Source organism: Marmota monax, unplaced genomic scaffold, assembly GCF_021218885.2.
Source record: "Marmota monax isolate L192 unplaced genomic scaffold, Marmota_monax_Labrador192_F-V1.1 WCK01_AAM20220418_F8-fsc00084, whole genome shotgun sequence".
NCBI classification, from domain to species: domain Eukaryota; kingdom Metazoa; phylum Chordata; class Mammalia; order Rodentia; family Sciuridae; genus Marmota; species Marmota monax.
This window is the reverse complement of record NW_026694575.1, coordinates 6,027,207-6,053,777: the sequence shown is the minus strand read 5'-3', so window position 1 is coordinate 6,053,777 and position 26,571 is coordinate 6,027,207. Positions and strand designations below refer to the sequence as shown.

Here is a 26,571-nt window from a genome sequence, read left to right as displayed (position 1 = left end):
TTGGAGCCCCCGGGAACACCAAAGCTAGCCACTGGCACCCAGTGATTTCATGCCAAGTCCAAACTCCGTCATATTTTTTAGTTTAAAGACAAAGGCTAATGGATATGTGACTTATTTATTCCAAATTCTACTTTATGAGGAGCTGTTTTTTTAAGTGCATTGGAAAACATTATAATTCCCCTATTCTATAAACACACAAATATAATTGTAAAATGACATCATTCTGTTTTCATTTAATTACCCCTGAAATGCTTTCTATTTAATATTCATTACTCAAAAGCTAATTTAAAAGAGAAAGAGATGCGACTTATTCAAAAAGATGTACTGTCATTCACAGCAATAGTTATCTAATATACAGAAGTTAATAAAGCAGATTAATCTACAAGTCCCTTTAAGCCATTCTTGAGTTTTGAACAACTGCCTCTTTGACCTTTCACCTTCATGCTGTGCACCAGTAGCAGGTGCCAGCTGTACAGAAATTATGGCTGCCGCGTTTGGACGCAAAATCTTTTCTTACTTTGCTTCTGACCAGCAGCTGACCCTGTAGGAGTGATTGTTTCTGGTGGCGGCCTAAAGGCTACATAAACCAGTAGCAGATCAACAAAAGGCTACATACACCAGCTGCCTTGCCTAAGGGTACCATCCTGGGCTGACACCTCCACTCCTTCTCCAGCGTCCCAAATTGCTCCTTGTTTGTTTCTAAACATGCGTTTCATCCTTGTTGTGTAAGGGGCGAGGGTAGGAGAAAACCCCCCAAAACAACAACAAAAAACCCCTCCCTTCCCTCGAACTTGACTTTTGAGTATTCCATGTCAAACTGTGCCATTATAATGCTAATCTAGGCCTGATTTAGCAACTTTAATAAGAGGCTAAACCCTCTTGTAATTAGATAATAAAATTTTATTATGTATTTTAATATTAAAAGTCTTAAAATCAAACTCTTCAAATCATACAGTGGTACAAAAACTAAGGTACTTAAATATCATGGCCCCAGAAAATGGAAACCTGAAAAAGCACATCAAGGCTAATTTCTTATCTCAGAAATGTAAACATGGAATTCCTATGTGGTGCAGTGAAAGCTCCACACTCTTAATTATGTGCAGGGAAGAATGAATCTATTCAAGTATGAAGCACACTGTACCATTTCCAGCAACAGCCTGAGATGGCTTTGACAGTTATTTCTTGGATACAAATTACACAAGTATAAAAACAATCCCCATAATGATTAAATGCAGTTATGTACATAAGAGAATACCAGTGCAAATGGTAACATATTTAAATGGTTTTCCTTCATTAAAAAAATTATATATGATATTAAACCATCAATCACTGCTGAGGCACAGGAGTTTAAATGTATTGTCACTGGCTGAAATAAATGACTTGGAGACTGGATTCTGGCTCACTCAATATGGTGTCTCTGCTGTTGCCTAGCCACCCAACTCTCTGCTGGCTTGGGCTACATCTGGTGGATCCCACCCCTTTCAATTAATAAGGCTAGTCATGCTACCAATGGATTACATCCTTACACTGTGCTTAGAGGTAGGAAAACACATGTCCTAGCGGGATGGGAGGGCCCTCTCTGTTCTGTCAACAATTTGGAAGAAACCTGAAGTACTTTTTTCATTCTTCATGTTATAATAAAATTTTCTTGTGGAATTTCCTCAGGGCTAACCTACAGTGTATTATGACATAATCTTACCTTAGAACTACCATTTGGCTTACTATGCAGCAGCAGTCCAAGAATATGTGAGATCAGACAGCTAAAATTGTACTTCTGAACATTCTTTTTGGGGGGTTTGCTTTGCAGACATTCACTGATGAGGCCCTGCTGGGGCTGATACAAGTATCAAGATGAAGGTGATTTATTTTAGGAAAAAAAAAAAGAAAAAAAAAAACTACTCTAAAATGTATCACTCTGGCTATGACATTAATTTGATGATTCATAAATCAAGAACAGGTTTCTATTTTAACTGTTTTTTTTTTCTGTTTAAAAATACTATTTTATTACAGTTGAAATAGTCATCCAATAAATAGTTCTATAATAAAAATGAAATCAAGATGGCAAAGGTATGTTTAATAACAAAGGATCTGGAGTAGAATCATCCTTCTAAAGATGTACAGACAATTCTGTAATATCACAGTTAAAAATGCCATTTTAGTTTTAAAAAACTATTGTTTTTCTATCTTTAAAATTAACCATTAATTTTCTTAACTTGTCTTTGGGGATGGTAGACACAAATTTTTCATTCTTAGGGGTTTATTCCCTTTTGGGATTTTATTGCTGATTGTTACCTATATACTCCCTCTTTAGTTTCAGTCATATAGCAAAAGCAAAAAAAAAAAAAAAGTTAAAAAAATCAGTGAAACCAAAATAACCACAATATTTTTAAATATTTGCTTGAAAAATTATCAACAAGTCGGCTGGAGACGGTCACTGCACACGTGCTATGCAATACGCCCTGAGAACGCTGTGCAAGGGGCGAGCCCTGGGAGGCCGCAGTTCTTGAGATTCCTCAGCACCCAGCACAGAAATGGCAGATGGACACCCAGACATACAGGGATGGCCTGCCAACTCTTTTTTTTTTAAAAACTTCAATTCTTTTTGTAGTTGTAGATGGACAACAGAATGCTTTTACTTTATTTGTTTATGTGGTGCTGAGGATCGAACCCAGGGCCTCATACAAGCTAGGCAAGTGCTCTACCGTGGAGCCCCAGCCCCAGCGCCCTGCCAACTCTTTTTTTTTTTTTTTTGTCTTGTTTTTAATTTTTAATCAGTGGCCAATATTTAAAAATATGAATTTCGGCTTCTCTTCAGGACAGAAATTTCACTCAGTCTGGGGAGAGTGGGCTTCCCTTCTTGAATAGGGACAATTAACTGGAGCTGTGTCATGGCTGCCCCATGTGGACAGGGAGAAGGCTGACTGCTGGCCTTACAGCTGCCTTAGTGGGGTTCCAGGGGACCCAGGCGTGCTGAAGAGACCACCAGCAGAACTAATGGTAGTGGTCAGCAGGAGGCTCCTTTAAAAGGCAGATTACACCACAAAGAGGCGAAGGAATCAGCAGTGAGAGTCAGCACCAAGCGCAGCTGGGTTGGGCACAGGTGCAAACCTCCAGCCTCCATTCACAGGGCCAGTGCTGCTACCGAGGGCAGACACCTTAAACAGACCTCAACAGCTATCTCAAGGCCTGAGAAAAGCCACCAACACTACCAGACTCTGGCCTCCTCAAGGACACACACTCTACTAAGCTTTATGCCCTGGCTATAGATGACAGAGAGGAGCACTGTTGGCCTTGCCTTAGTGATGGTGGAAGCCACAGGGCTTTTTCTGCACCAGCTGGCAAAGTCACTTCCCTCTGCTTTGCCCGTCACTCTATGGGTCACCGCCCATCTGTTCTGTCCAGCTGCAGGACGAAGTTGGGGTATAGGATGACGATGCTAAACCATTTTACCTTAAGGACGGCCCCAGTGGGACTCATGTGGCATTCAGCCTGCCCCACCCTAAGTGCACAAAACCTACCACCCGCTGCCGGTCAGGAAACACCATGTATACTAAGGGGCAGCAGCTCTGCGGCTGGGCCAGGAGCTCCACAGGTTGAGGTCCAGGCTGAGACTGTGTCCTCCACGGGCTCTGTGACGCTGGGACAGTTACTCAGTCTCCTCCTGCCTTGGTTTTTATACCCATGAAATGGTGATGACAAGACTGTACCTTCACAGGGACACAGTGACGAGGTCAGGTCAGGCACATGTAAAGGAGTTTCACTGAACAGTATGCAAAGAAACGACCCAAATGTGCTTCCATTCTGCCAATACTGTCTCTCCCAGAAGCACACAGTGTGTCTGGCACTGTGTGTGTCCACGGTGTGTGGACAGGACCAGGATCCCAGCAGCACCGTGGAAAACAGCTCTGCCGTGAAGGGTTCCTATCTGCAGTGTCTCACGACAGGCCTGTGGCTGCCTTCAACTCTGATCGAATTGGGAACACTCTCTGTTTGGTTTTGAGATCAATTTACTGATATATTTTTGTTAATAAAGCTACAAATCAACCAGACTGAGCTAATAAATTACACAAAAGGCACACTTTTTTGTTTAAGGATCACAAGAAATAGTTTTTCATAACATTAGGACATCTGGCTAATTATTTTTTAAAGAGGGTAAGAGATGTGACCATGTTTTACCTGCTTAGATATTTTCTACTGTGAGGATCTTGCTGAGGTTCTAAGGCCAAAGTCTCAACATCAGTTAAAGATGCGACTGCACTTTCTCCTACTTAGTATTATGGAATGGCATCTTAAGTATGAAAGATGTCTCATATAGTATGTCAAAATGTTGAGCAATATCGTTTCACTCTAAACACAGAAATGAAAAAAGAGCAGATGATTTCCCTTTTGCTGTAATTCACTTTGGGATGCATGTCATGAAGAGCACTAGACAAAAGCAATTTTCATTGATTGACTGACTGATTGAGGAAAAGGGCGAATGTTCTTTCAGTTACATCCCTACTGAAGTACGATTCTTACAGCTCCTGACAGCTCTTCACAATTTGTAGTTAAACGTCGTGTTAGCAAAAATAAATAAAAAAAAAATGAAAAAGAGAGAGAGAGAGAGAGAGAGAGAGAGAGAGAGAGAGAGAGAGAGAGAGAGAGGAAATCATAATTAGAACTTCTCTGGGTCTTTAGTACAGCTGGCTTGAGCTAAATAAATAGACGAGGGCGACAAATTCAAATCTAACTAGTCCTCTGCACAAAGATATGGGTGTTGGACACTCTAATTACTAAAAATATCTTGAGTTAATTGCATAATCTAATCAGTGATACTGACAATCACATCATTCTTGTTCTACTTCAGTGGAAGCTGCTATTATTTCTAGAGCACCTAGTTTTAAATGGAATTCTGATTTCGAGATGAATTCTGCATCAGCCTCCTATTCTTATCATTTCAAATGGAATCAACCCCATCTCTGAAGTGCTCCTCTAATTCTATAAAACATGCTCATCCATTCACCATATTTGGGTGAATCTGTGTTATAACTCAGGATATAACTACGTGGATGCTGATCTACTGGTTACAATGCATACACCCCAACCAGTGCTGAAACATTTCACACGACTACTACACGACTACTACTTTCCAAATTACTTTCCATCAGTGGTGGTTAGTGACCTGATCCCTGGGACTGTTGGTCTGTTCTAGTTTATCCAACTCTTGGCATAACAGCACTGTGGGAGTCACACCCCTCTTCATGTAAACTGGACTCCTCTCATCTGTCGGGTCAAAATGTGCTGATGAGGCGAGAATCCTTTCTTGATATAGATTCACTTAATGAATCTTCAAGCAGACTAAACTTTAATGCTTGCCAAGTTAGACTGGGTTGCAAAATATGGAAGATGGCTTATCTGAAGAATATCCAGAGATGAGCTAAAGCCACAGAGCCATTTATAATAAACACATTTGCAGGTGAGAGGCACTTAACCTGTCCTTCCCGGGCTGCGGCACGCAAACAGGAAGGCCCGTGAGGATGCTGGAACCCTCAGCAGGCCCCTGTATGTCGCGGCAGGTCAGAGGAGCTGTACCTTCTGCAGTTTGGAACTGACACTCTTCTTGCAGTTCCGCTTCCAGCAAAACAGGTCCAGGTTGGAGGAAAGCAGTTCAAAGTAGTAAATAATTGCAGTATCATTACATCAGTTTAGTTTAAAGAGCTGACAAACCCCCTCTAAACTCCAAGCACAATTAGTCATTAGGGTCTAGTTTTTCACCACTGTTAAGCAATTTGTAACCCATTCCTTTTAATAGGGTTAGGCATTACTTAACCACACAGATGCCTTGAAAACTGAAACCTCAAGATATGAAGCAACAACCTTGTTCATTACCTTCTGTGATAGGCAAATCATCTATAAAAACAGCTTTTAATGGGCAACCGATGAATAATCAATGGCTCACTTTTCATCTGAGTGTGAGAATGAGAATAATCTAATACAAAGTCCCTCCGGTAAGAGGCCGAATCTTGGGCCCCGCTGCTCTTCAGGGCTGATTTATAAGGTTTTGGAAAGCTGATGTAAACAGATGATCAATGGGACCCATCCTGCTCATAATAACCCCCAACTGGCTCACTCCCTCTTTTCCAGGTCCATCCCTCAGGCTATGCGCTCTGTCCAGCTAATTCTTCCCACTGCCCCTGCCTGCTGCTTTTACTCTGGCCATCCGTTCAGTCCAGCCGACTCACAAGTAATTTTATACGCAGCAGAGAGCGGGTGGAATTGATTTTTCACTCAGCACTCAGTTCCCATCTGAATAATTATCAATTTTACTGCCTCATAAAGGGAAGAGTCAAAATTTCAAATCAATTCAAAAGAGCTTTTGAGACGACAGAAACTGTGCATAAGAATAGAGGTCAAAGTTGTCAGTGACCTGAGGAGATGATGTCAGATATTACTATACCCAACAGTTGACATCAGAGCACTCAAGATGATACAACCTGGTGCTAATGCAAATCATATTTATGCTGACTACCAGAGACCAGTCATTAATATTTAAAATGCTATCTGAAAGCCTACATTCCAAATAAATAGAATGGATTCCACTGTTAATAAAGATATATCACTACTTAGTCGTATGCTGCAAAGTGAAGGATTACCAAGTATCATTAACACACAGAAATGGCTTAAGCCAGCAGACGAGGGTAGCCCAGGAAGACCCTTGGCTCCCAGGGTTTGAGCACTTGCTCAGAGCCTCCTGACTTTGCTCATATTTTCTACCAACTGTCTGCTGAAGTTTATGGGGCAATACTGCGACAAATGGCTGAACGCTGGCAGGAGGACTTGGTGGTAGACCTGCTCTTTGCCATGGTAGGGCTTGGTCTGCTTTCCGGCCAGTCCACAGATATTTATCTTGTTCAGCGAGGATTCGCTCTGAGTTGGTGGTTCTCAACCTTCTCCACACAACACACGCAAGGGCTGTGACACTCCCAACCCCATCAGAGTCCCCTGCATCTGGCTGAGGATGGAGATGGCTGGTGGGAGAGAGAAGCACCAAACCTTAATGGAGAGGGCATTCCAGGGGACCCGGCAACATGATAGTCAACGGTGTAAGGAGTGAGGACCAGGCATTGGCGCTCAACAGCCCTGGTTAAAGTTCCGCTCCTGCGTAACCCTGCTGCCCCTCAGTGTGTGCATCTGTCAAGTGCGGTGGTAGTATCCAGATTCCAGGGCTGTTGTGAGTCTTAACGGGAAGTCCCCTGAGAGAGCCTCCCCGTCCCTGTCATCAGTGTATCCATGGAATTACCAAAACACTGGCTGGTTACTCGTCTCTGTCCTTCACGACAAGGAACTTTTGAAGGAGAGAAATCAGGTCTTCCATGTCCGAACGGCTCCCGTCCCTTGTGTGTAGTGAGTACTCAACAGATGTGAGCTAGACATCACCCACCTGCACAAACAGCTCTGGGTGACAGCCCTCTGCTATTGCTTAAAATATGAACTATGCTCCCCTCCCCCTCCTCAGAAAAGAACTGGTTAAATGAAATGTCCCCACAGACAAAGTTTACACAATTTCATTTCCATATCAGCAAAAACAACAGCCAGGAAGAAGCCTGTCCATACTGTCCCGTGCTATTTTTATCATTTTTTACTTACAGTGACTTTTCTGCGGGTTGCAGGTGACTTGTTTGCTCACTAATGACACTGTAGCAAGACACTGTTGAAGTATTTATGTTTGCAAATCAAAGACTATTATGGATATAATTTGGCAAGAGAAAACAACAATATAAAAATATTACATTCCAAACTTAGCGGAAGAGTGTAGTGGCAATATAGCCATAAAAAATGGCATTATTCTCTTCGAAACATGCCTGGCATGGTCACTGTGAACTGCAAGACTTTTAAAGAACAGTGTTGAATCTAAACCCCATTTGCCAATTAGAAAATATAATGATATGGTTTTATCACTTACTAAGTAAATGCTCCTGGGAATATTCTTTCATCTATCTGAACTGTGACTCCTCATCTTAAATTGGGAGCAACACGAACTATAATCTGATGAGTGGCAGTGCCTAGCTGTCTGCCTGGCAAAGCCTAGGAACCCAGCAAAGGCGAGGTGGCCTCACAAGACACACCAGAGCCCGACCAGGGCAACTACACGACACCCTCAGAGGCTCCAGAAAGAAATCGGAGATCACCACTTCTAGTTCCAGTTCTGCCCTCTTTTTCTCAGATCTCTGGAAGAACTGTCTGTTTTTGAATTCTAGCCTCACTGAGGTGAGGTGGAGGACATCTGGATTTCTTGAGGTTGGGTGAACCTGGGGCCACGCCCACTTTCAAGGAAAATACTCAGAGAATAAGCTCTACTGGGTCAGCTGGCTGTTCCCACAGCTTTCCCATGTTCACATGTGAACACAGCACAGTGAGACTCCATGTGGCGCACGACCCTAAGAATAGGATGTTCATCAGAACAAGCCATACTCCACGCGTGTGTAACACGCCAAAATACACTCTGCAGTCATGTCTGTCTAAGGAGAACAACTGAAAAACAGAAACAAAAACAACAACAAAGAACGCTTGTTCTTGGTGTTCAGGGACCAGGCTGCCTCTGGGCCACTGTTTCTTAAGCTAGGTTACCTGCTGCAGGACATCTGGGTTTTGCTGCATAAAATGTAATAGTCTCTGACCAGCCTGGGCAGCCTCTCTGCAGCGAAGTGGCTTCTTGCCCTCTTTCGCTATGTGCTTGAAGAGGTAGGTGACGATGTAGTCTAGACTGGCACAGCAGCTGGAGCAGACGACTGTATCTGTACAGGCGACAGAGAGAGATTCACTGCATCATGGAAGCGTGTGCAGCTTTGGACACTCTACTGTCTCCATTAAAAGAGAATCACCACCTGGTTTCAAAACAATTCCACCAAACTCAAGTTGCTTGAGGGCACACTGCCTTGCTTCTTTCCTTAAGCCAAGTGTGGACCACAGGGCCTGGCAAGGAGACACCTTCGCAAGCAAATTATTCCTAGCTGGCACTAGCCGGAGTTCTCTGTTTGGGACTTAACTGCATATGTTCAATTCAAGTGACTGTTTATTAAGCATCTACCTAGTGCAAAAAGCTCTGCGCTTCAGGGGAAACCCACCCAGGGTCAAATAGCTCATACTCTGGCACACAAGTCATCATTGCACACTGCTCTGGAGAAATGGGTAACATATGGCTAAGGACTCTGAGGGAGATCACACTGAGATGGGAATCCAGGAGAGCTTGGTGAAGAAGGCAGCCCCTGACACAGGCTGGCAATTTAGATCTCAGGAAGGACGTTTTTCAGGTAGAGATCAGTATGAGGCAGGAGAGTGGGAAAGGGGCAGATGATGGAGCCACAGATTCTGGTTTCAAATCCCACTGTTTCCAATCACCCGCTGTGTTGGTACCTGGAAAGCACCACTTCACTTTTCTCTATGTGTTAGTTACTGTGTTCAGTGATTTGCATGGATTGTTATTTTTAATCCTCACAACAGCACCCTAATGATTACTCTTGTCCATTTATAGGTGAGGACACTGAGGCTTAGAGAGATGAAGTGACTTGTCCAATGACACCCAGCTGGACCCCTGTGCAGCCAATGTATGAAAATAAGCAAGGAGGCGGCAGAGTCTGGACCCAGATTCTAAACCACTATGTTAAAACCAGGTATCAAGCAAACATGTCCATAAGCATCCGAAGCCTTATATCCCAGTGGGTGCCTGAGAAACTGCATGTCCTACTGGTTTGCCATCGTGGTAAGAAGGATGGACTCAGGAAGCAGCACCTTGACTTGAGTGAAGAATCTATAGGGAGTCAGAGAGAAGGCTGACACAGTAGGTTGGGGTCTTAGTCAAGGGGGTGCAAAGGGGGCTGAGGTACATTTAATTTGAAAATCAAGAGAGGTGCCACTGAAGGCTTGAGCGAGCAGCTGACATAGTGCAGCAGCCATATATAGCGAGACTCTTCTTTGTATACTAAAATGATCATCTCATCAGATTTAACAACTATTTTGTAATTAGGTATTATTTACATTTTTAAAATGAGAAAATAGAGACCTGGGGACACAACATAGTGGTAGAGTTTGCCTAGCATGTATAAAGCCCTGGGTTTGATCCCAGCACTGCAGGGAGAGGTGGGGAGCGACACACACACCCCACTAAAACTCAAGAGATAAAATTGTTTATCCAAACTCCATGATTTTTCAACTCATAGCATGACACTGCCCATATTTTAAGGCTAACAATGACACCTTGACACCCCCTGGGAGTTTCTGATTATATTAAAGAAACAATTAAAAATGGTGAATACAGTAGTCTCAAAAGATTATAAACTTTGCAAGAGAAGAGTTTCTTATTCATCTTACTCATGGCTAAGATTCTGAGACCCATGTATATCCCACATAGATTAAAGCTGAAATACTAGCTGAATCACTTAAAAGAATGGGAAGCTAAAGCTATCCTGAAAAAGTTTTCTAGAGAAGATCTTGAGCTGTATTTAGTAGCAATACCTCGCACTGACACAACACTGTAGTTTAAAAACTCACATAATTTCAGAGACAGGTCATGGAAATACGAAGGAAGAGGTTTTAGGCAAATTCTGAAATACAGAAGGGACAACTGGAGCTGACATAGAATCGAGGGACCAGAGGTGAATGAAAACCTACAAGACAGGCCTGGACAAGGCTTTTAAGAAAGAAGTTTCTTTCCCCTCTACTAGAGCTGTGGCATTTGACTGATCAATTAATTGGCAAATTGATTTTTTATCTCTTCCTGCTAATTGGGTTACTTTGTAGGAGGGGAATTTTGGTTTTCTAACCCTGGAAGACAGAACAGGCCTAAGAGTCAGACAGATCTGTTGAGTGGGGTTGCTTTTCTTTTCCCTTCATATTTCTACATTTGGAGTCCCAGCCATGGAAGTACACAGACAAGTAACTTAACATCCACAAAGGCAAGGAGGAACGATAGGGTTCCCCTCACCAGCGAAGAGCAATATGCTATCAATCAAACACAAATTTTAAAGACTTCATATAGATGTGGTGACCACGTGCCATGAAGATTGCATTAAAAGGCTCCAATCCTTGGAGTCAGCTGTGGGAAAGCCAGGTGAACACTTCAGAGGCAGAGGCCGGGCAGCACCCTCGCTGTGAGGAGACCTTCCATTATGGCTGATTTATGGCTGGGAGCTTTGAAAAAGAGAAATGGTATTTCCAGGTGGATTGAAAAGTACGGAATCCCAAGGATCAAGGGCATTTGGTCAAAAGCAGAATGAACAGTGCAGAGGACTCTACCTTCTTACTGGCTTCTTTTTATCTGCATCGCAAGATACCGTGTGAGACTCAAATCCTGAGATTCTCCTGACAGGAAGGCCAGGAGATATCAGGAATTTTCAAATTTTGTCCTAATTCTTGGTGTTGAGGAACCTTTTCAAAAGGATTATAGCCAAATTTAGGCAATGCCGGAAGTGATCTTTAGCCTGCTATGTACTTAGTCCTCTCTGGCAGCTTGTTTCGCACTGAGGAGCCAAGTGCTCCTTCCTCCTGCGGGGGCCTGCAGGAAGCACATGCATCATTAACAGTCTCCGGCTCACCAAGGCCCAGGCCAAGCAGCGCTGAGAAGTTAACTCTGCAGCAAAGAGTGCTTCACTCAGGGTCAGGAAGGGCCATAATGGGGTGGAGCCCTTGGCTTCAGCTCAACACTCACCATGACACAGGAGAGGACGAAGGTCTTGGGAAAATGCCATTTGAAAGGCAATTTCCAAGACAAAACGCCTATTTGGGAGGTGCAGCAGTTTCAAAAACTGGACAAGTGTGGGTCTAAATCTACATTCCTTCCATGTCTGACTTCCCTGAGCTTCACCTGCAGTCTGTAGCAAGTGCTTAACACTGCCTACACGGTGTGAGGACCCACCGGGCGCTCAGCTTCCTACCAAGGTGGCCCGCTTCCCTCTGGAGCGCGCTGGGATGGGCAGCATCTCCAAGCTCTTCAGAGTTCCTGGGATTCTGCTCTCATAGTACATGCAGACCACATATTTAAGAATGTGTTTGAAATTATGAGTTGCCCACTTTTATTCTCACATACATTTAATTAAGAACGAACTTCACAGGAAGACCTGGTGGCTCCCAGTGCCTCAGTCTGGCTCACTCCCCTGTCCCAGCAGGGACACTGTTCTGTCCTTCAGAAGCTTATAAACAAGGTATAAAACAAGGACAACCAGTGCTCCTGGAGAACTGCCCACCTAGGGAGTGCTGAGAACGCAGGGGTGGACATGGAAGGCCCAGAGCAGATGGGCACATACTGTGCCTACAACCACACACCTGAATCCAAGATCGGCCTTCCCTCTGAACTGTTACTTTGTTAAGAGTCCCTTGGTCTCATTAGAATATACAGATTTTAGGACTGATCAAGATCACGCTTTGAGAATAACACAGCTGCTTGCAACTAATTCAAAATCTTTAGTATTACTATGATGTGAGATTAAAAAAAAGACTGTCAAGCTACACTGTAATAATAAAAGACAAGACTCTTGCCCATGAAGAATTAGATACTATGAGAATTCACCCTCTTGCCGTGGTAAACAAGAAAACAGGACAAAATATATGAAACAATGTTTTTCAATTATTGCACAACAAGCAGCATAGGCCTATTAAACCAGAGAAGAGGGAGACAGATGTGGTGGTACTGACAAGTATGGAAGCCCACTGCCCAAAGCAGCTTCCAAGGCTGCAGGCCGGGACAAGAAACCCAAGCAAAGCCCGTGATTTCCTGAACTGCAGAGAGGGAGACTGGTATCTGGGGAGCGGAGGCAGCTGGGATTTGTGGTACAGACCACCAGAGTGTGGGGCCTGAAGAAGAGAAGAGGCCCAGAGAATTGCAAGGGAGTCCTTTCCAGGGTGCATCTGAATAGTGAACTGTGCAAATGGCAGCAAAAGCTCCCCATGGCTGAAAAGCAGTGGGCCACACGATCCCTGAAGGTTACAAAGAGCTGGGCATAACTCACCATACAGAGAGCACTGAAGTGTCCTTACAGGGGTCACACCTCAGTAGAGGGGCTCAGTTACTCCAAAATAAAGGCTGCTACTTCATCTCAAATCTCTAAAGGGTACTCAACTGAAAGAACAAAATTCAAAAATCTTGGGAAAAAAATCAAAAATCAAAATTCAACACTAAACAACATAAAAATCACAATGTCTGGCATCCAATCAAAAATTGCAAGGCACAGAAAATGAAAAAATAAGAGCTATAAAGAAAAAAATAAATCAATAGAAACAGATCTGGAAATGATTTTAGTAGGACTTTAGGCAAGAAGATCACTTGAGCCCAGGAGCTCAGGGCCAGCCTGGACAAAAAGTTAGACCTCCCATCTCTTTAAAAAAAACAAAACAAAAAACCCAAATTCAGTTTCTGAGAATAAAAACACAATGTCTGAAATGAAAGAAATATTGGACTAATAGCAGATTAGTTAATATAGAACCAAAGATCAGTGAACTTGTGATACAGCTCTAGAAACTACTCAAAATGAAGTACAGAGAGACAAAAAGCAAACAGAACAGACACCCCCCCCAAAAAAAACATAACAAAATAAAACAAACTAGACAGTGTGTCACTGACTTGTGGACCAAGACCAAGAGTAAGAGGTACACAGCACACATGTAACAGGAGCCTGGATCTAATGGAAACAGAGGCAGATTTTCTTCAGAAGTAAATGGGAATGATATTATTTGAAGATGTAGATTTTAAAAACCTAGACCACTATTGAAAAATAAAGAGGCTGGCTAAAGACCACAGGGGACATAAGAGGGACTCATGAAAAATGTTCAATTAACCCAAACTAAAATAATGCAGAAAAAAAGGCAAAAACATAGGCAGACAGGATAAAGAGAAAGCAAACAATGCTAGTTACACTAACTGGCTGAAATACTGATCAGAAGGCAGCAGCTGTCAGATTTGATATATACATGCTACGTGTTGGCAAATGTTCTTGTCCTATCCCCAGAAACTAAATGTTAGGTTAAATGATGGGGAATTGCAGATGGAACAAAGTTTGCTAATCAGCTGACCTTAAAATAGGGAGGTTATCCTGGATTACCCAGGTGTGCCCACTCTCAAGCTTAAAACTGAAAAAGAGAGGCAGAGGACACCAGTCAGAGGTGCTGTGTGGGACCTGGGAGGCTGGGAGAGGAGGGCTGCAAGTTCCAGGTCAGCCTTGGCACTAAGTAAGATCCTGTCTCTTAAAAAAAAAAAAAAAAGTGTGTGTGTGCGTGTGGGGAGTGTAGCTCAGGGACAAAATCCTCTTGGTTCAATCCTCAGTACCCTAAACCAACAAGTAACAAAATGAAAACCCCCACATTTTTTAAAAAAAGTGAAAGGATGGGACAGGAGAAAATACTACTAAAAAAAAAAAAAAAAGGCTGGAGAAGTTATCAGACAAAAATTTCAGAGGAAAGAATATTACCAGAGATAAAGAGGATAATTTTGTAATGACAAAAGTTCATCAAAGGAATTTAATAATTTTAAATATTACGCACCTAATAACAGAGCTATTTAAACAGAAACATTTGATACAAAAACTGACAGAACTGAAAGGAGACAGGACAAATCTATAACTGTCTTCAGAGACTTCAGCATTTCTTTTTAGTTCATGCATAGAAAAAAACAGCACCGACCAACCAATCAGGAGCAACAGAGAAGAGGTATATCACCTTCAGCTAGAGCCGGCACAGAGTACTCCCCAGCAGTGGCGCACACATTCAGCTACGTACCGGGAAGCATTCACCACAGTGAGGGTCACAAAGAGGTCTCAATAAACTTTAAAAAGTAAAAAACTCATTGAGAGTATTCTATGACACAATGGAATAAAACTAGAATCAGTCACAGAAAAGATTCAGGATCATCTTCAAATTCTGGAAAATCAGTCTGCTTGTAAGGAACAACCCACAGCTTTAAGAAAAAAATCAGTAGGGCAATCAGAAAACATTCTTGAACTGAATAAAAACAGAAGCAAAAATAACACTTAAATTTTTGAGATACAGCTAGAGTAGTGCTCAGATTAAAGCATTAAAAGTGTACATTAAGGGGCTGGAGTTGTGGCTTAGCGGTAGAGCGCTCGCCTAGCACGTGCAAGGCCCTAGTTTGATCCTCAGCACCACATGAAAATAAATAAATAAAATAAAGGCACTGTGTCCAACTACAACTAAAAAATAAATATTAAAAAGTATATGTTAAAAAGGAAGAAAAGTCTAAAACCAACGATCTAAGCTTCTATGGGGAGGGGGAAGAAGGCAAAAATCAACTGAAGAAAAAAATGAAGGTCATATTTGAAATCAGTGAAATAGAAATAACAGAAAAAAAATCACTGGAAACTAAAAATAATGCTTTGCAATAAAACCGATAAACTATAGCTGGAATGATCAAGGAAGAAAAATAGGAAGAGGAGAGGAAGAAGAGGGAAGGAGAAGATGAGAGGAGGAAGAGGGGAAGAGACAAGAAAAGGGGGAGGAAAAGAAAAAAGATAATATGATACAAATTGCCAATATCAGGGATGAAAGAGGGAACATCATTATAGGTCCCACAGAAATAAAACCGGATATCAAGGGGACATTATTAATAACTTTATGTCAATAATGTTAGATGAAATTTAGATGAAATAAATTCTTTTAAAGACACAAACACTAAATATTCAAGATGTAATTAACAACTAAAATAGATACACATCTACTAAAGAAATTTAATGTGTAGTTAAAAATCTTCCAAAGAAAACTTTAAGTCTGATGGTTTCACTGGGAAATTCTATTGAATGTTTAAGGAAAAATAAACAAAAATTATATATAAACAGGAGAAAGCAGAGGAGAAAACATTTCTTAGCTCATCTCATGAAGGCACTAGACTGACTAAAACAAGGTGAGGATATGAGAACAGAAAAGCTCCATGAGAACTACAGAGGAACACATCCATATCAGTCATAGCCACATGTGGAACGCAAAGCTGACTTAATATTGTGATTTGGACTGAATATTGTTGATTTAAATATCATTCAATGTGATCGTTAACAAAAAAGAGAAAACTATATGATCATATCAGTAGATACAAAGAAAGCACCTGATAAAATTCAACACTCATTCATGATAATACACTCAGTAAACTATGAATGAAAGAATTTCTTCCAAAGGATAAAAGACACCTATGAGAAACCCAGCATTATATGGGATGGTTTGAAACTGAAAAACTGCCTTCAAAACTGAAGAGAAGAAAAAAAGATGCTTGCTCTACACTTCTATTTAATATTGTATTGCAGGTTCTAGCCAGTGTGATAAGGCAAGAAAAAAAAAAAAAGGCAGATGGATTAGAAAGAATGAGGTAAAACCTCTTTATTTGCCAAAACATCTATGTAAGAAATCTATAAAAAGCTGATAGAATAGGTGAGTTTAATAAGGTTATAGGATATAAAGTCAACAAAGAAACAAAAAACCCAATTTTGATTCTATACTATAGCAAAGAAAAACAGATACTTAAAATGCCACTGATAATAGCATAAAATCGTACAATATTTAGTTATATATTTTTTAGTTACAAATATTAAAAAATACAGATAAGACTCATAAATTCAAAGCTACAAAAATGTTTTTGAGAAAAGTTGAAGAAGACCTATGTGAATAGGGGACATATAGAATTTTCAGGGATTGAACACTGAATAATAGTTAATATGTCAATTATCTCCAAATTGATCTATAAATTCAATGCGACCTCAATCAAGATTTCCCTACTCTTTTTTTTCTTTAAAATAATTTTTTTGTTTTTATTATTGCATTATAGTTGTACATAATCATTGGGTTTGTTTTGACATAATCATACATGCATGGAATTTAATTTACTCCCTTTTAGTGCCCAGTTTCCTCCTTTCTCCTCCCTTCTCCCTCCTTCTATTCCCCTTCCTTTACTCTACTGGTGTACCTTCCATTTATTTATTTATTGTTAATTGGTGGCTTTATATGTATATATCTAGCTTCCACAAATGAGAAAAAAATTCAACCCTTGATTTTCTGGCCTGATGTTCTCCAGTTCCACCCATTTATATCAACATCAGTCAGGAACAAAAGGATGCCAAAATTTAATTCTTCTTTATGGATAAGTAAAACTCCACTGTCTACATATACCAGATTTTCTTTATTCATTAGTTTATTGATGGGCACCTGAGCTGCTTCCTTTGTCTTGGGTATTTTTGAGTTGTGCTGCTATAAATACTGATGTGGGCTGTATCACTAGAGTATGCTAATTTTAGTTATTTTGGATAAATACAGAGAATACATAAAAGACTCAAAAAGCTTAATACCAAAAACCCAAAAAACCTAATCAAGAAACGGGTTAAAAAAAAAAAAAACTAAACAGACATTTCTCAAAACAATAAATATACCAAGCAATTGGGGAAATGCAAATCATAATTATATTGATATTTCATCTGAATGGCAATTATCAAGAATAAAAAATGCTACTGAGGATGTAAGGTAAAAAGGTACAGTCATACATTGTTGGTGGGACTGCAAATTAACACAATCACTTTCCAGAGTGGGGGGATTCCTCAAAGAGCTAGGAACAGAGCCAACACATGAACCAGCTCTTCCACTCCTCAGAATTTATCCAAAAAGAACTAAAGTCAGCACACTCTTTTCGTTTCAACAAAAGAAACTGAGAAGTTGATTCTAAAATTTCTATAAAAAGGCAAAGGACTCAGAATAGCCAAAATAATTTTTAAAAGAGAAAACACTAAAGGGCTATGATACAGTTTTTAAGACCCCCTATAAAATCAACAACATACTATTGGCATAAGGTAACCAAATAGATAAGGATGTTTCATCAACAAAAGGTGCTAGAACTTTTGACTGTCCACGTGTTAAAAAGAGAATTTGAGCTTTTATTTCATATCATACATGAAAATTAAATTGAAATGCATCATAAACTTCAACATCAGAGGTAAACCCATCCAATTTCTAGAAGAAAACCCAGGAGAAATCTTTATGGCCTTGGCTAAACAAACATTTCTTAGAACTACCACCACCACAACAAAAGATAACTTGGACTTCTTCAAAACTAAAAATTTTCTTCTTCAGAAGATACTGTTAGGAAAACACAAAGACAGGTCATAGGCTGAAAAATATCTGCAGAACTTAATATCTGATGAAGATGTGTTTTCAGGATATACAAGTCTTATTACTCAGTAACAAAAACAAAGAACCCAGTTAAAAATATGAGTAAAAGATCTGAACAAACACCAAGAAGACATATGAAAGGCATTAATTAGCATGACAATATGCTTAAATCATTATTCATTAGTAGAATGCAGATTAAAACCACAGTGAGATCCCATTTCCCATATGTTACATGGTGAGATTAAAAATACCAGTGGTAAGTACTGGTGAGGATGAGGAGTGAATGGAACCCTCCTATACCACTGGAACCAAACATTACAGTCACCTTGGTTAATGGTTTCTTCAGATTTTAAAAATATACTTAGCATGAAACCCAGACATTCTACTCTAAGTACCTAGACAAGGGAAATATTATCTATGATCGACTGATCAATCTATCTGTCTGTCTGAGGTAGGTAGGTAGGCAGGCAGGCAATCACATGAGGACTAGTACATTAATTTTCACAGTGCCAATATTCAAAATTGTGAAATAACATAAACAACTCCAATATCTACCAGTGAATGGACAAACAAACTGAGGTAGTCCACATGACGGAATAATACTCAGCAACAGAAAGAAACTAACAATCTGAGCCAGGTGTGGTGGCACATGCTTGTAATCTCAAGTGACTCAGGATGCTGAGGTAGGAGGACAGTGAGTTTGAGGCCAGCTTCAGCCACTTGGTGAGAAGACATCGTCTCAAAATAAAATAAAAAGGGCTGGGGATGTAGTTCAGAGGTAGAGCCCTGGTACCCAAACCAAACAAACAAACAAAAAAACAAACACAACAAAACAAAAAAACCCAAAACAAACAATGACCAAAAACCCCAACTGATTTGCAAAATAATATGAATGACTCTTAAAGGCATCACATTAAATAAAAGAAGCCAGACACAAATAACTTCATATTATAGGAGTCCACTTACATGAAACTCTGGAAAAGGCAAAGACAATGCAGACAGTGGTCCTTTGAGAAGAGTAAGGAGAAGGAACTGATTTGAGGGGATGTAAAAGAGCTTTTGGTGGTGATGAAAACACACACAACATTATACACAATGGTTGTGGTGGTTCATTTGTCAGGACTGATCAAACTGTTCACTTAAATCAGCGATATAAATTATACATCAATAAAGCTAATTATAAAATAACATACTATATATCAAAATGTATTTTCCTATTTGCAAATAAGAGTTCTAAAATAATCTTTCAGTTTGAGCTTACAATACCTTTTTCTCCTTTGGAGGATGAGAGTCTCAATGAGCACATAGATTAAGAGACAATGAGCAAGCTTTCCTAGGGGAACAACGTTTTCCATTATCCTTACCAAGAGTAGTGAGTCCTTCTGAGATAGAAGTGAGGACATACAGGAGCACAGGAGGCTCTAAGTTGGTGATGAAGCTCATGTGGTCCTGGGTGAGACATTCCAGGAGTGGATAATACGACTGGCTCAGTTTCCGATATTGCTACAACACAGAGAGGGACTGCATGTCAAACCACAGGGAAGAAAAAATCATGTACAGTACAAGGGCAATTGCAACTTATAATATTGGAAACTGTCAACTCATTTTTAAATACAAGGTCAATAAATATATTAAAAAATGGCATAATGATTCCCAATTCAGCATTTAAAAGGGTTATAATAGGAATCCCTTGATCTCTAGAAATGTTAATTTGAAGCTGTAACAGAATGTTACTTCAGTTTTACTCTACATGGCTAATACCTAAAAGCAGGTAAATATGTAGAAGACTGAATCATTTTTCTGAACTGGAATAGTACAACAATGAATAGCACTTAATAGTGGTTAGACAACTTTGTTATTATCAGTTTTTGTTTTTTAAGCACAAAGAAATTTGCTGTTATAATAGGAATTGGCATTATAGTCTGTTATATTTAAACAATGCCAACCCATCTGACTAAATCATCCTTTGGTAAATGGCTTAGTATTTTCCATAACAGGCAAAGATAAAACATATAAGAAACATACCTGGAAAATCTCAAATGTAACCCAAATTCATGTCAAAGAAACATGCTGCTCATAAGAAAGGTAAAGCAGAACAGCATTTCCTAAAGTGAGACGAAGACTACCTCTGTAAGAATCACTCAGGGTGCTCGTTCTGATCCCGTTCTAGACTCACTAAGTGGAAGGCTCTGAGGTGGGGCCCGCAATGTGTGTTTTTAACATACATATGAGATAGAGTCTTACATACTCTCAAGTTTGAAAATTATTGAACTGGAGGTTTGCTTGACTGTTTAAAAAAAGGGGGGGGGCAAGAGAAAAATTTCTAGAGTGACACCATTTTTCTTGGGGGACCTCAGCTGTAGTGAAGAGTCCCCTCAAGGAAGTGAATGTAACATATGGCCGATTTGATCCAAGTGTCTCCTTTGTAACGTCTGTCCTCCGGGCACAACCTCAGTGAGCATTCCATGTCACTGGGAGGACGTCTGGTGACTTCAGCTTGAGACATAGCTCCGCAGAGGCCAGCCTAGGATGGTGGGAACGCCTTAAGTCCAGGAGCGTTTCTCATGAAGGCCGCCCCGCACAGGTCCTCAGATCATCCTTGTAACCCTGGGGCTGCGGTGTGTGTGACCAGCTGGGAAGGCCTGAACCATTCTAAGGATGAATTACTTGTCTGTGTTACCCAAGAAATCACTGCCACCACACCGGGCATTCAATGGTTTCTGGGTAATCTGACAGATGTTTAAAAAAAGCCTGATAATGAGAGCCCAGTGAAAGAAACAGGAAATTTGAATTACCAACAAGCACCCTGCAGGTGTTCTGATGGATTCAGAGTTTGGAGACCACTGACACACATTAGAGAAACTAGGTGGCCAAGCAGGGAAGGGCCCTGGAGCTCACCCAGTCAATCCACTCATTTTGGAGAAAAAGAGACGAGAGCCGTTCAAGGTAGGTAACTAGTGCATGCAGGTCTCCACATATGTAGGGCTGCTCCACCCGTGGTTCTGCACTCTGTCCAGTTCACCAGAATTTTAGTGGAAAAGAAAGCCAAACCACAGGGCAAGTCAGAGGAGCCGAACAGAAGGAATGGAAGACCTCGAGGCAACCCTGTTTCTGCTGCAGGAAACAGGTGTTTTGGAATTATGAATCTGGCCGTAAGCAATCAGCTGAAAGTGCTCATTACATTTTGCCACGGCACAATCTGAAGCACTCTGGACGACCCACCTGGAAGAGGGTGGCAGGTGCCCCTTTGAACCTGCAGTTGATTCTATAAGCACAGTCACTAGGGGTGTTACTAGATAGCGCATTTAGTGGTGAGTGAGACCAAGCACGCTGTCCCTGAGGGGAAACTGCTCTGGAGCTGCTCTCACTCCCCAGCCCTCATCCTACAGTTGGGGGCCTGTGGTTGCTGCTGCTCGCTTCACAAAGACGCCCACATTGCATGATTGCTTACTAGCAAGTCACTGTGGGACACCGACAGCAGCATTTTGACAAAGGCCTGGAGTACATTGTCAAAATGGTTGTCCCCATACAACTTGAAGACGCCAAAGCTGACATAATTTCCACATAAGGCAGATTTGAGAGCTGAATAGCAGATGGAGATGCCCTTGAGTTTCATTGGATAAATCTGATCTTTTGAGAGGCTCCCAAGAGACAGGATCTGATTACCTGTTTTAGGGTAAAAGCAGAAAGAGAAAGTGCCGTAAGTAAAGGTAATTCAAAGCAGCCACAGGGCACAATGCTTAACATTTCACCTCACTGTGAATGTTCCCTTCCCTCCAGCACTGCTCCAAAAATGGAGCCCTCCACAGAAGTCAAAACTACAAATGCTTAAGGCCATTTACCTGGGAAGGACAAAGGGCCCAGGGGTAATCCATCAGGGCATGGGAAAGTCTGGTGTTTGTATCTGGATGGTGATTACATTGAAATATACAGAGATACATAAAAGTTTATTGAGTTATACTCTTCAGATTAATTCACTTTTGTACTTTAATATAGATGTTATTTTTTCAATAAAAAGTTTTTAAAAAGTAGGATAAAATAATCCACTAAGAGAAAAAGATAATCTGATTAAGATGTAAATTACTCTAAATTCTGGGTAAACTTCCAACATTTTTATATGAACTAGATCTTGAATTGCTTCACTTTTAGGAGCCTCATAGGTTTGGTTTATGAATTAAATGAAATAGGACACACATTTTTGGCACAATGCCTAATAATCACTCTTTCCTTTTTCTCCTTAGTTGTTTTCTCAGAAGACCTCAAGAGATAATTGTTTTTTTTTTTTTTTTTTTTGAAGAGAGAGAGAGAATTTTTTTTTAATATTTATTTTTTAGTTATTGGCGGACATAACATCTTTGTATGTGGTGCTGAGGATCGAACCCAGGCCGCACGCATGGCAGGCCAGCGCGCTACCGCTTGAGCCACATCCCCAGCCCCGAGATAATTGTTTTTTAACATTTGTTTTTAGTTGTAGTGGACACAATACATTTATTTTATTTTTATGTGGTGCTGATGATTGACCAGTGCCTCTTGCATGCTAGGTGAGTGCTCTACCACTGAGCCCCATCCCCAGAAGACTGTTTTTAAAACTATCTCAATTCTATGCTGACTAAAGACAAAGAAATGTTTATATAATCACTTAAAAAATTTTCTATTGTAATCTTTAGCATTTACATCAACTTTTTTTTTTTTTTTGTATTAGGGACTGAACTCAAGGGTGTTTAACCACTAAGTCATATCCCCAGCCCTTTTTATATTTTATTTTGAGACACAGTTTCAGTAGGTTGTTTACTAAGTTGCTGAGGCTGTCCTTGAACTTGCCATTCTCCTGCCTTAGCCTCCTGAGCTGCTGGGATTAGAGGCGTGCGCCACTACGCCTGGCAACAGTTTGTTTTTGAAATGTGCACTATTAATGCACGTTACTAGGCAACATCTAAGAATGTTTTTTTAAAAAATATAGTCATACTGTTTCTTAGCTCTGCTTTCTCCTGTTCAAGTGAACACTGCTTCTAAAAGTGAACTACATTCAGTTCACAAAGTTTAGAGGCACTGTGGCTTATCCTATGTCAACCTGGCTAAACCAGGATGAAACTCATTTTCCTGTAAGACTGTGAGTGAAGGGGCCCAAAGAGAAGTTTGTGTGAGATCTAGAAGGTAGGTGCCCCAAATTTCTTCAAGCTGTGATTAGAATTGGTGACAATTAGAATGTGGAAACACTTCTAGGTCCCATTTGTTGGGTCTACCAGTCCTGCTGACCACTGACCCCATGCCCACCAGTCCACACACTGGGCAGCAAATTTACAGGAGCAGCTCTGCAGAGGAAATGGCCTTTCACTGACCTCATTAGTGCATTAGTGCAAAAGCTTATTCGTGCATTGTAGTTATACAGAATGGTGGGGTTCACTTTGACGTATTCATAATTGTACGTAACATTTCAATCCCAAGTACTCCTTCTTTCCTTCCTTCCTCTCTCTCTGATTCCCTTCCTCTACTCTGTGGGTCTTTTATTAATTTATTTTTTTTATCAGTGCACTGCAGTTATGGATGTAGTTGGAATGCACTGTGACATATTCATACATGCACACAGCATATTTTCTCAATTTCATTCTCTAGTTCTTTTTCCTCCCCTTCTCTCCACCCTCCAGCTTGGTCCTTCACTTCTACTCTAAGCTCTCCCTTCTATTTTTGTGAGATCCCCTTGTTTATTCCTTTCTTCTCTTTAGCTTCTGCACATGAGACAAAACATTTGACTCTTGATTTTCTGAGTCTGGCTTATTTCACTTAGGACGATATTCTCTAGTTCCATCTATTTACCAGAAAATGACATAATTTCAGTCTTCTTAGTGGCTGAGTAGAACTTCATCCTATTTACACACACACACACACACACACACACACATTTTCTTTATCCATTAGTCTATTGATGGGCACCTAGGCCGGTTCTATAACTTGGCAATTGTGGATTTTGCTGCTATAAACATTATTTGTATTCTTGAGGATTGTCATTCTAAGTGGGGTGAAATGAAATCTCAGTGTATTTTTAATTTCTATTTTTGACTGCTAAGAATGTTGAACATTTATTTTTTTCATATATTTGCTGGTTATTTGTATTTTTTCTTTTGAGAAATGGCTCTTTAGATCTTTTGCCCATTTACTAAGTGGACTGTTAACTTTTTTTGTGTTCTTTATGTATTCTGGTTATTAATCCCCTGTTGGAAAAGAAGCAGGTAAAGATTTTTCTTTCATTCTTTAGGCTCTCTCTTCATGCTCTTAATTGTTTTCTTTTCTCTGCAGAAGCTTTTTAATTTGATGCCATCCCACTTGGTTTTATACTATGATACCTGTCCCTCCTCACTCCAATACTTTCATGATCCTAATCCAGCATCCGGATGTTCCTACCCTCTGGACCTCCCTGTAAGCTCAGACATCTCTATTCATGTCATTATTTCAGAAGAGCTGATCAGTGAAGTTTTTCCCTAAACCTTCAACTCTCCCCTTTGGACTCATTTCCTCATCTTTACCCAAGACTGTAAAAAAGGTATAATTCCTAAAATACATTTTCTACTCCATACAGTTCTTGTTCCCTGCCTGATGTGTGTATCAGTCACGTTACTGTGAAGAGAACTAACTGGGTATCCATGTGCCTCTCTGGTAGGGAACACCATCTTCCCTGCTGCACTCCACGCCTGAGAAGTCCCACCCTTCCTTCAGGCATTCCTGAGATCTGCACTACACTGTGGACTACTGGGAGATGGGGGCATTGCCAGGTGGGCAGCCATGGAAGCTGGTGACAGTTGCTTCTTTGGCATTACTGTCAAAGCACCAAAAGAAACAATGTTTTCCTGAATGAAATAAACCCTTTTGAAGGCTAGAATCAAAAGGAAAATCCCTGTTTCCTAGCGACTATGTTGGCTATACTGGGGGTCAGGAGAAAGGCCCATCCTTAGTTTTGCATCCTTAACACGGGTCATGGGTAAGATGGATGCTGAGGCTATGCTGAAGCTTAGGAGAGGAAAGGTGTGAACTGGACGGCTAAGACCACCAAAGGCAACAACGGAGGACAGTCACAAGCAGTACAAAACTGCCACTGTCACTGTACATGCTAAGGCAGTCTAAGAGATCTCATTAAACAGAAAGGAAAACAACTAAGAAGTAAGAAGAGGACTCCTGATCTATATCATCTGGCTTACTAGAAATATCTTCCTCATTATTAGCTTCTATTTACTGCTATTTTCTCCTTCTTAACCTCCACTCTGCCCTTCATGGAGAGGCCATTCGTTGTTATTAGCTTCTAGCACTCAAGAGTACCCCTTTTCTAGACAAGTCTCAAGACGTGCATTCAGAAAGGGATATAGACCAAAAGATGCAAAGTCTCTTCTGCTCACTTGAATCAACTTCCAAGTCTGTTTCTATAAGCCCCCTTCCCCCAACTCCCTACCTCTTCAGTGGGTGACTGACTGCAGGATGTCCTTTTTTTTTTTTTAAAGAGAGAGGAGAGGGAGGGAGAGAGAGAGAGAGAGAGAGAGAGAGAGAGAGAGAGAGAGAGAGAGAGAGAGAGAATTTATTTATATATTTATTTAGTTTTTCAGCGGACACAACATCTTTGTTTGTACGTGGTGCTGAGGATCGAACCCGGGCCGCACGCATGCCAGGCGAGCGAGCTACCGCTTGAGCCACATCCCCAGCCCCAGGATGTCCTCTTTAGGTGAAAAACTGTGTAAAAAGATAATGCTCTAATAGAAGATAAATGGACAGTATCCAAGGCCGGGATGAACTATGTGGGCTTCTAAGTTGCACTGCCCCAGTGTGAATCCTCACTCTTTCCTGCTACTTGGGTATCTGAGCAGATCATCAGCCTCTGTAAGTCACTGTTTCCTTATGTATAAAACAAGGATAATAACTCCTTTAACTCCCAGGCTCTCTTGTAGAGCAAGGGAGGTGACATATGTGAAGTGCTTACCCACAGGAGCTGGCACAGTGCTCAATAAATGTCAGCCATGACAATGTGCAATACTGGGCTCATGTTTCCCCCAGTCTAGTCTCCTGTGTTTACACTTGTAGGAGCTCCTGTCTGTGGCACAGAACAATGTCACTTCCCCTTAATCCTTTCCATTCACATATCCAGTGGTCAATACTGTATACTGTCACTGCCTTTTTTGTGTTCCTCCAAGAGGATGAGTTGTAGGTGGTATGTTTGCCCCCCATCCCACCATTCTCTGTGCCTCAAGAGTTTTCAGAAAAACAGAGCAAGGATGTGACACACCACAGGAGCATCTCGTGCCAGGAGGAACTGACAGGATGAACATGGTGCCTTTTGGCTTATCAGACAATCCCTGCATTGATTTTACCTTTTCATTTTCCCCTTTTAAAAAATATTTATTTTTGATTACAGTTGGACACAATACCTTTATTTATTTATTTATTTTAGAGAGAGAGAATTTTTTTTTT

At 40.9% G+C, this 26,571-nt stretch overlaps 1 protein-coding gene across 4 annotated transcripts in view; it reads right to left on the bottom strand.

Moving 5' to 3' along the window:
- Ranbp17 (RAN binding protein 17) overlaps positions 1–26,571 on the bottom strand; it is a 290,787-nt gene that overhangs the window by 18,804 nt on the left and 245,412 nt on the right. For 3 of the 4 annotated variants that reach the window (XM_046421366.2, XM_046421367.2, XM_058571830.1), the window contains 3 exons: positions 21,575–21,789; positions 19,488–19,626; positions 8,608–8,774 (listed from right to left, as the gene is read on the bottom strand). In XM_046421366.2, coding sequence (XP_046277322.1) covers positions 8,608–8,774; positions 19,488–19,626; positions 21,575–21,789 — 521 coding nt within the window. The remainder of the gene's footprint in view (positions 1–8,607; positions 8,775–19,487; positions 19,627–21,574; positions 21,790–26,571) is intronic. The other variant, XR_006846527.2, reaches the window with a different exon arrangement.